General features: G+C 41.0%; 2 protein-coding genes across 2 annotated transcripts; both read left to right on the top strand.

The window, feature by feature from the left end:
• The first annotated feature begins 1,052 nt into the window (after window positions 1-1,052).
• mrpl53 (mitochondrial ribosomal protein L53) lies at window positions 1,053-3,561 on the top strand. Its single transcript, XM_055893513.1, has 3 exons — window positions 1,053-1,171; window positions 2,454-2,566; window positions 3,364-3,561. The coding sequence occupies exons 1-3, from the start codon at window positions 1,077-1,079 to the stop codon at window positions 3,480-3,482; spliced, it is 327 nt and encodes a 108-aa protein (XP_055749488.1). The 5' UTR covers window positions 1,053-1,076; the 3' UTR covers window positions 3,483-3,561.
• A 2,039-nt stretch (window positions 3,562-5,600) lies between these two features.
• On the top strand, window positions 5,601-7,042 carry LOC129830787 (myelin P2 protein-like). The gene is made up of 4 exons (XM_055893512.1): window positions 5,601-5,744; window positions 5,930-6,105; window positions 6,196-6,300; window positions 6,790-7,042. Exons 1-4 carry the CDS (start codon window positions 5,672-5,674, stop codon window positions 6,841-6,843), a joined length of 408 nt encoding a protein of 135 aa, XP_055749487.1. The 5' UTR covers window positions 5,601-5,671; the 3' UTR covers window positions 6,844-7,042.
• The last annotated feature ends 3,571 nt before the right edge of the window (window positions 7,043-10,613 follow it).

Below are 10,613 nucleotides of genomic sequence, written 5' to 3'. Positions count from 1 at the left end.
GTGTGTGTGTGCGTGTGTGTGTGTATATGTGTGTGTATGTGTGTTGGTGTGTGTGTGTATATGTGTGTGTGTGTGTGTGTGTGTGTGTGTGTGTGTGTGTGTGTGTTGGTGTATGTGTGTTGGTGTGTGTGTGTGTGTGTTGGTGTGTGTGTGTGTGTGCGTGTGTGTGTGTGTATGTGTGTGTGTGTGTGTGTGTGCGTGCGTGCGTGTGTGTGTGTGTGTGTTACCTCTGCTATTGACTCAACGCATAACAGATTGCCCCGGATGGTCTGTCCTCTCCACCCTAACTTAATTTTAGACATAAACATCATCAATCAGTAGACTAGCAGAGGTTGTCAGTAGCGATTTAATCTCAGTAAACAGTAATCAGCTGTGTCAAGTTATTCAGAAACAGTCGCTAGTGTTTATTGAATATTAAGTGAATAGCATAAAATATGAAAAATATTTTTTTGCCATTTAGGATACACATGGATTTGTCTCACTTATTATGTCCAACGGAAATTCTGTGAATCCAATAATAACCTATTCATTTTATTAATCTCATATTATTTTTGACGAAGTGAATATGATTTGATATAGCCGACATAAACTTGTACATTTTATAAAGTAGGCTAGCATTGAATTACAGCATTACTTATCCTATCTATAAAACCTATTGAGCCACACACCATGCAAAATTGTTACTAGTAAATTATGATCATGGTAAATTCGTATTTTTAGTCGTGTTTAAGCCATTATTACCATCTTGTGCGGAATGAGAATTTGGTGAACGTGATAATTTGCCGAGATTTTACTTCTGTTATCCACTACTCCCCTCAAGTGGTGTACATTTTTTGTGCGAGTGTTCATTAAATTTGCAGATATAATTCTGTAAAAATGCTCATAGCATATAGGCTGTTCTGAAACCGTACCCGCGAGTGAACTAATTCCCCGGTGGTGAAACGAAGTAAAGTAGATGTACTCTGGGTGGTAAATAAACCAACGAGAACAGATCAAAAAATGTATTCACCCTGTCGAATCTGCGCTCGAGATGTTCTTGAACAGCGCCCGGGTTGAAAGGTCATCGTTGCGAAAACATGGCGGCTTCAAGCAAGACAACGGTGGTGCTTAAGACGGTCAAGAACATTGTTGTTCAGTTTTGTCCGTTTGAAGCCAATGTTCGTTCCACACGGTAAGAATATCTGTCACTTTTCTATCTAGGACACGTAAATATCTATTTCTCTAGTGAACATGTGCTTTATTCAGTCTATGAAAGGAAATTGACCATGTCATAACGTGAAACAGCATTCGGGTCCCTCTGTACTGTGGGACAAATAATGCATCTCTTGTTCCACACAGATGGACACAGACAAGCACACTATCGTTGAATGTTATCTCATCTGTGCAACCAGTAATTCTTGCGCACAATTACTGCTTATTGTTGATATAGACATATTCATGAATGTTATTAGTTTCTAGCTAGCTGTTTTAAAGCTGTAACGTTACCTAGCCTAATAACCGTTCAGATTGGCAGATTGAGTTTGTCATTCGGGTGCTCCCTTCACTGCCATTACCACCATAGGCTCATGTACGAATATAACTGGCTGTATGCCTAAACGTAATATTTGTCAGGCATCATCACGCAATGTGTTTATTCCAGATTTACAAACTCTACACAGTTTAGTAGTGTGGCCAATCAAAAACGCATATTTTGACCAATGGGGAAAGTATTATGTTAATTGTATTGATAAGCCTCTAAAAAGTCTAAACCTCACGTCTCCATCATAATCCGTTCAAAAGTTATTGGAGTTTTTACCCTCGTACAATGTCCAGAATTATCTCTGTGAAATGTCAACGGAGCACTGAGCGTATAGCAAGCTTTTTTTTTTTCAAAGCCTTTTTACATTTCATTCAGCTCCTGTCAAGCAAATTAAAATGTTTGTGACCCGCAGAAACAACTTTGAAGACCATTACCACAAAATGTAAAATACGAGAAACCTGCACTGCTCTGTCAACAGAGCTCGGTGCTTTTGATCGGATTTATTAGGTTACGAAATCCGACTTTTTGGATGTAATGTTCATGATATGTTAGAGGACGACCTCACTGAACAATTCAGAACATGAATGATCATATTTGTCTTGGTAAAATGTATTTTATAACATAAGGAAGTGACATTTCATCACCCATGCACATGTTCACCCACTCTGGGCAGAGGGGCCCTATTCCATAGCCTGTGTAGCCACAAGGCTCATTCTATAAAATAGTCTATAAGCATCACCAGAGTCACTGGAATAAGGGATGGTTGGTATGTATTTGACAGTCACTGGAATAAGGGATGGTTGGTAGGTATTTGACAGATTGCTTGATCCTCTAAATGTGTGAAATTGATCTATAGATCTTATTCCGGTGAGGGGTCAACCCACACAGACATGCATCCCCTGTTAATGTGACGTTCAATGTTGGTGTCCTGCAGGGAGTTCCTGGTCCTCGTTGGGTCTGAGAAGGCCAGATCTACCAATATGAACTGTGAGGTGATGACAGAAGTAAAACACGACCAGTCTGAACCAGTGGTGGACATCACATTCAGTAAGTAGAATAAACCTGACTTTTACCTAAGATTTACTTCATATGGGCCTATGGAGGTTATAGACTGGGTATCAGTCTGTTTAGCATGACAAGGAGTGGGATGTTAGCAAAACAGGTTCTGGATTTCAAGCTAGGTGTATTAAGGCAGTTGTCACAAGTCCTGGTCCTGGAGATATACAGAACCCGTCAAAAGTTTGGACACATCTACTCTTTCCAGTGTTTTTTAAATTTTTTACTATTTTCTACATTGTAGAATAATAGTAAAGACATCAAAACTATGAAATAACACATATGGAATCATGTAGTAACCCAAAAAAGGGTTAACAAATGTTGGAAAATGATTACTACATGATTCCACGTGTTATTTCATAGTTTTGATGTATTCACTATTATTCTATAATGTAGAAAATAGTACAAATAAAGAAAAACCTTTGAATAGGTGTGTACAAACTGTATGTATATATGCAGTCTTTTGTGCCAGCCCAGCATTAACTCACCTGATTCCAGATGTTGGCCTGGATTAAATAGCCTGCTCTGCACACCCTGGAACACTCTAGTCTCAGGGTTGGTGACCATTGTAGTAAAAGCTTAAAGAAATTTGATACAATGACCAGGTATTTACACAATGAAATCATAATTATCCTACATAGTAGTAATCTAGCCTGTTGGGTTCTTTAGGGTCCTAGTCTTCACCATTTGGTACCAGGTAACAGTTCCCAATTTTTTGTTTTGCATACCTTTTATACTGCCTCTGCGAAGCAACTTTTTTTTACCTGTGTTTTCCCCCTTCTCTACAGTGGATGGAGAGAGGCTAATGATGAAGGGAGCGAGACTGACCAGCAAGGAGATGCTGACTGCACTGCAGTCCCGATGTATGGCCAAGGACCCGCAGGCCAAAATTACAGCCAAGAAGTAGTCCCCTCCCTCCCTCAGTATTATGTATGTGTCTATGTATATTTGTGAATGTTTATGATAAAATACTTTATTGAAATGTTCTTTGTTGTTTTTCAGTCAATTATAGAAATACACTATAAATAAAGGTATGTGGATGTAACGGATGTGAAATGGCTAGATAGTTAGCGGTGGTGCGTGCTAATAGCCTTTCAATCGGTGACGTCACTTGCTCTGAGACCTTGAAGTAGTGGTTCCCCTTGCTCTGCAAGGGCCGCAGCTTTTGTGGAGCGATGGGTAACGATGCTTCGCGGGTCACTGTTGTTGATGTGTGCAGAGGGTCCCTGGTTCGCGCCCGGGGCGGGGCGAGGGGACGGACTAAAGTTATACTGTTACATGGACACTTCTTCAAATGAGTGGATTTGGCTATTTCAGCCTTACCCGTTGCGGACAGGTGTATAAAATGGAGCACGCTGCCATGCAATCACCATAGACAAACATTGGCCCGTACTGAAGAGCTCTGACTTTCAATGTGGCACTGTCATCAGATGCCATCTTTCCAAAAGTCAGTATGTCAAATGTCTGCCCTGCTAGAGCTGCCCCGGTCAACTGTCAGTGCTGTTATTGCGAAGTGGAAATGTCTAGGAGCCACAACGGCTCAGCCACAAAGTGGAAAGCCACACAAGCTTACAGAAGGGTAAAAAAATAGTCTGTCCTCGATTGCAACACTCCCTACTGAGTTCCAAACAGGCTTTGGAAGCAATGTCAGCACAATAACTGTTCGTCAGGAGCTTCATGAAATAGGTTTCCATGGCCGAGCAGCCGCACATAAACCTAATATCACCATGCGAAATGTCAAGTGTCAGCTGGACTGGTGTAAAAAAAGCGCCCCGCCATTGGATTCTGGAGCAGTGGAACGTGTTCTCTGGAGTGATGAATCACGCTTCACCAACGGACAAATCTGGGTTTGATGGATGACAGGAGAACGCTACCTGCCCGAATGCATTGGGCAAACTAAAGTTTGGTGGAGGAAGAATAATGGTCTTGGGCTGTTTTTCATGGTTCAAGCTAAGCCCTTTGCCCGGTGAAGGGAGATCTTAATGCTACAACATACAATGACATTCTAGATGATTCTGTGCTTCCAACTTTGTGGCAACAGTTTTGGGAAGGCCCTTTCCTGTGTCAGTATGACAATGCCCCTGTGTACAAAGCGTGTTCAATACAAAAAAGGATTGTCAAGATTGGTGTGGAAGAACTTGACTGGCCTGCACAGATCCCTGACCTCAACCCCATTGAATACCTTTGGGATTAATTGGAACGCAGACTACGAGCCAGGCCTAATCACCCAACATTAGTTCCCGACCTCACTAAGGATAAAGTAATCCTTCTGACCCCCCCCCCCCTTAAAAGATTTAGATGCACTATTGTAAAGTGGCTGTTCCACTGGATATCTTAAGGTGAATGCACCAATTTGTAAGTCGCTCTGGATAAGAGCGTCTGCTAAATGACTTAAATGTAAATGTAATGCTCTTGTGGCTAAATGGAAGCAAGTCACCGCACCAATGCTCCAACATCTAGTGGAAAGCCTTCCCAGAAGAGTGGAGGCTGTTATAGCAGCAAAGGGGGGACCAACTCCATATTAATGCCCATGATTTTGCCATGAGATGTTCGACAAGCAGCTGTCCACATACTGTTGGTCTCTACTGAATGGTCCAGTTTAATTGGGAGTACATTCACTTTTTGTGTTATTTAGTTTAGAGAGCATGAAACTTATTTGATGGGAAAGCGTGTTCATTTTTTTTGTCTACCAAGTTGGATCATTTTGTCCATTCAGATGTATGCTACTAGATTACATTATCTAGCTCTGTCATAATTTTAAACCTGTGATCAGTGAACTATTTGCAGAGTAATAGACACTCTTTCAGCATTTGAAAGGACATTGTGAAACCCATAGCCTCTTACATAGTAAGCTAAATGTAATTTGGCACAGCAGTAGATGTGGCACTCAAAAACCTTTCACCCATTCCAACCATTATTCCTACACTGGAAATTGCGGAACTACATACCGTGACGTCCGTGGCTGTGATTGGTCCGTATTAGCATGCGTGCGTCGCCTAGATCCCTTTAAAACCGTGGATCTTTCTCATTAGAGAGTAGATTCGGTTTTTGGAAAGATAGATCACACTGTTGGGGATATTACAGATAGCTGGAAAGATGGTTGACAAATTTGTGGGGACCTGGAAAATGACTTCCAGCGATAACTTTGATGACTACATGAAAGCTTTGGGTATGATATTTTTTCTAATCTTGAATAAATGAATGATAAACGTATAATAGGAGTAAATATAATGATAACATATAATACGATAAAGATTATAATTTGCATTTATATAAAAGTAATTATGCATGATAATGCTTTTGGTTGCACACTACCAATAGATCCCACTTGACAGTTTGTTGTCCGCTGTGCAGGTGTTGGCTTCGCGACCCGACAGGTGGGAAACCGCACCAAGCCCAGTCTCATCATTAACATGGACGACCAAGGAATGATCTGTGTGAAATCCCAGAGCACTTTCAAAACGGTTGAAATTAAATTCAAACTCAACGAGCCTTTCGAGGAAACAACCGCCGACGACAGAAAAACAATGGTTTGTTGGGATCAAAATATGTGTGAAAGTCCGTTGACTTGGGTGAACCGGGTCATTGGAAATAACTTAAATTTTTCCTTTAATCTTCAGACCGTTTTTACTCTTGAAAATGGCAACCTTGTGCAGAAACAGAAGTGGGACGGCAAAGAGACGACAATCGAGAGAGAGGTGACTGGGGATGGAAAGTTGATAGCGGTAAGGAATAGTTTTTAAAATGTCTTATTTTAAAAAAGTACTTTATAATAGCCTACATGTTTCTCAAATGGTCCTGTAGTCTTTTTTTGTGCTTGTTTGTAGTGTTTGTTTATTTGTTAATAACTTCTGCATTTCTGCATTACTTCTGCATTCTGCATTACTGTCAAATAATTTATGATATTAGACAGTAATTTGACTAAACTTTGTATAACAATAAAGTTGAAATGATGCCAATAAAACTTGTTGGGAAAGTTAAATCACACTTGAATTTATAAACTCAACCCTTTTACATGTAACACTTCATGCATTTTTGACTGAACAAGTGTTTTATCGCGCTCAAACCTACAACATATGCTGGAATGTGTATTCCTGGCTCCTAGCCTGCACCTGAAACATCTCAACTCTGACCTACCGAACTCTTTTTCCCTCTCTTCCTCTGTTCTCATTTCTTCTCCTTTCACCTTCCTCCCTTCCTCCTCATCCTTACAGAAATGCGTGATGGGGGATGTGGTTGCGGTGAGGACATACGTGAAGGAGGCGTGATGGGACTCGTGACCATTTTTTCCTCGATGATTGGATAACGACAGGCTCAGTTCAATGAGCAGCAAATGAGCAGCACAGCTGCACGTATTTGCTCATATTCTTTATTGTATTGCCAACGCATATTTATGCATTGTACTACTCTAATATGATACATTTGGTTATAAGCATTGTTTTGATTTGAATTAAAACCTTAACATTGCCTTTTTGTTCTCATTTGAAATGATTGCATGATGTCTTGGTTGGATTCTACACGTGTTGGGGACAATATTGACCGCTGAAGACTAAGATGTATATTTTCCTGCTTAACTCTAAACGTGTCAGAATAACAAGACCTTAATACCTATTATTCATAGACTAACACAACATGTGTGAGCTTTCAGCTATTAATGTAGTCACATTTTTCAGTACATAAAATGACAAACAATTAACAATCCCATCTGTGTTTTGCTGCAACAATTACGTTCTTTGATCGCAAACATGGATATTTGACAGCGCTCTTGGCTTTACCAATGCCTAGTGTTTAACAGAGTATACGTTAATAATCTGACCAAGGTTAGACCTATTTGCATTGCTTTAGAAGTCAGACACAGACATATAGCAGAGCACTTAATCACCAAGGCTACTGATGCCTTACGCGCTACCGTGCATTCGAAATGACCCATAATTTAATACTAACAAATACGTAGGCCCAGGTCAACAGGGCCCATAGCTTTATTTGCCCAACTGACTAATTTATTATTTTAAACACTCTACAAGCCACATTGATATGGAACAGTATGTGAGCGGAATTTAGAGCGGAGCATACCCAATTCGACTGGAGTGCGGAGCGAGATTCCCAAAGGCTGGAGTGTCCGCCGCCCGCTCCAATTTCGCTCCAATAGCGCTCACTTCACGAGTTTAGGGCATACCCGGACCAGCATGCATTTATGGTCTACTTGTGTGCTGCTATAGCTCATTGCTTTAGCAACTGTCACGGAGTTCGCTAAATATGTTCATAAAGAAACTGATAAAATACACAAGTGCAAAATCAAGGTGACTTACAAAGATGAAGACCAAGAGCAAGAGACGCAGTGCAAAGATGTAATGTCCACAATTAAATAATCATTGTGGAATCTGAAAAGGCACATATCCCCAAAGCATGATGGTATAGGCTACTTACTACGTGCACATGCTAAAAGAAAGGAACAAATTGGGTAGATAATTAAGTGTGTAAATGTAGCAAAGTATTTATAAACTAAGAACAGATCTCTTAAAAGTTTTTCATTTTTGTTATATTACCTATACAATAGGTCATAATTGATTTTGGCCCAATAGGCCTGGCATATTCACACTTTCAAGGAGCTTTCCGTTTTGATTGGGTTATTTTGCCTAAAAACTTTTAGGCCTAGCTATTGGCAAGAGTGGCCAAAATGGTGTTTAGCATCCCTAGCGGCCCTGCAAGCGTGGAGAGGATATTCTCCGCTGCCGGCCTGCAACATCGCATGAGCCTGAAGCCCCAGATTCTGGCCAAACTCGTGTTTCTAAAAATGTATTCAAAGGCACTGTAGATTGAGCCTAGTAAGGCATTTTCATTTAATTTGTATCTACACAGCCTATAGAAGCCATTTATAGACTATACTGATTTAATACAACAAAATGTTGTTTAAATGCTGAGCGCTTAATGTTAATGTCCCTGCCAGCCCAGTGTGTTGGACTCGCAAATGCTTCACAATGTATTTCTTTGTAGACTATAGCCTTGAAATAATTTAGCCTAAATAATTAATTTCCGTTCCTTCTTAGATTCCCTGTCTGGCTCCTGACCTATTTAGAGCGTTTATATGCTGTTTGATATGACATGTAGCCTATTTAAAATGATGAGCGCTTCTTACATTAAACGTTTCATGTTTATTCAAATAATTTTCATTAAAATCATATGGTTTGGTTTCAATACTTCAAATCCAAATGGTAGGTCCAGGTAGTCACAAAAATATATGGGTGTTGGTTAAATTGTGATTTTAATGAATGAAGCGAATTTGGAGCGGCATTTTCTTTTGGTTTATTGAGTGCTTCTTACCTTCAACTTTTCGTGTTAATTCAAATACTTTTCATTCAAATCACATGGTTTGGTTTCAATACTTCAAAACCAAATGGTAGGTTCAATTAGTCACGAAAATAGATGGGTGTTGGCTAAATTGTGATTTTAAAGAATGAAGCGAATTTGGAGCGGCAGTTTCTTTTCCTGTGAGTGCTGAACTGTTTTTAGCCGAGCGGTTGGAAAGGAGGTGGAGCGCTGGGCGAGCCCGGCTTCATGAGCGATGAGCCCGGCTTCATGAGCGATGAGCGGGGTTGCATACTGCTCAACTCCACTCACATACTCTGATATGGAATGTAGATTTTGGAGGATTACTGTACATCCATACATACATTTACTGTATGTTCAGATATGTTTACACAAAATCTGAGTAGTTTGAGTCATAACAGGACTGTCAGGAGTTGAAGACCTGTGATATTTTGAATAGCAACAGGAGGCGTTGGGGACATTTTGAATAGCAACAGGAGGCATTGGGGACCTTTTCCATCTAAACCCCAAGTCAAAGTGGACAGTATCTGCTCCAATAACACATTTCTCTCTGACTTGGACAGAATAAGACAAATGAAAGCTAAGCACTTCAAAATGCTCTTCTGGAAGGCTGGCTAACCCCCGTTGTCAAGTAGCTAGCTCTTGGAGTCCCAGAAGCTCTTCGTGATCTATGCTTGTTGTTGGCAGAAGACCACCAGACATACTTTACTGGGATGTGAATGCTTTTAGATGGTCAGAGAGGACCAGTGTTAGAGGTCACACAGGATATGTATTTCTTTCTTTTTTTTGGTCGTGAACATTTCCCATTTTGAAGGCCACATAGTTGCGGCAGTGCGTAACTTAGGAAACCCAAGGCATTGTGGAACCTGTGGAGTCACTCCCTTTGGCGGCTACTCAAGCTGAGATTGTTCCAGTGTGCGACAGTTAGCCGTCAGCCACTTTCCCATGGCAGGAAAGAGAGCAGATATACTGATTGGGGTTAATGGCGAAAACAGCTGAAACAGGTGGAACTGTGGGCCAACTCTCCACCGACATCCCATTTAGGCAGGACAATGTAAACGGGCCACTGCCTATGCTGTATAAAGTTTGCACAGTGGGTGGGATGCCAAGTTCATCACAGTTGCAAATGCTGACAGGATCATACCCCCTCTAGAAATGCTGGCAGGATCAAACCCCCTCTAGAAATGCTGGCAGGATCATACCCCCTCTAGAAATGCTGGCAGGATCATACCCCCTCTAGAAATGCTGGCAGGATCAAACCCCCTCTAGAAATGCTGGCAGGATCATACCCCCTCTAGAAATGCTGGCAGGATCAAACCCCCTCTAGAAATGCTGGCAGGATCATACTCCCTCTAGAAATGCTGGTAGGATCAAACCCACACTAGAAATGCTGGTAGGATCAAACTCCCACTAGAAATGCTGGTAGGATCAAACTCCCACTAGAAATGCTGGTAGGATCAAACTCCCACTAGAAATGCTGGTAAGATCAAACCCACACTAGAAATGCTGGTAGGATCAAACCCACACTAGAAATTTTGGTAGGATCAAACCCACACTAGAAACGCTGGTAGGATCAAACCCACACTAGAAATGCTGGTAGGATCAAACTCCCACTAGAAATGCTGGTAAGATCAAACCCACACTAGAAATGCTGGTAGGATCAAACCCACACTAGAAATGCTGGTAGGATCAAACCCACACTAGAAATTTT

This window comes from Salvelinus fontinalis, chromosome 32, assembly GCF_029448725.1.
Source record: "Salvelinus fontinalis isolate EN_2023a chromosome 32, ASM2944872v1, whole genome shotgun sequence".
In the NCBI taxonomy this organism is placed as follows: Eukaryota; Metazoa; Chordata; class Actinopteri; order Salmoniformes; family Salmonidae; genus Salvelinus; species Salvelinus fontinalis.
Note: the sequence above shows the minus strand (reverse complement) of the source record. Positions and strands in the feature narration are given on the sequence as shown.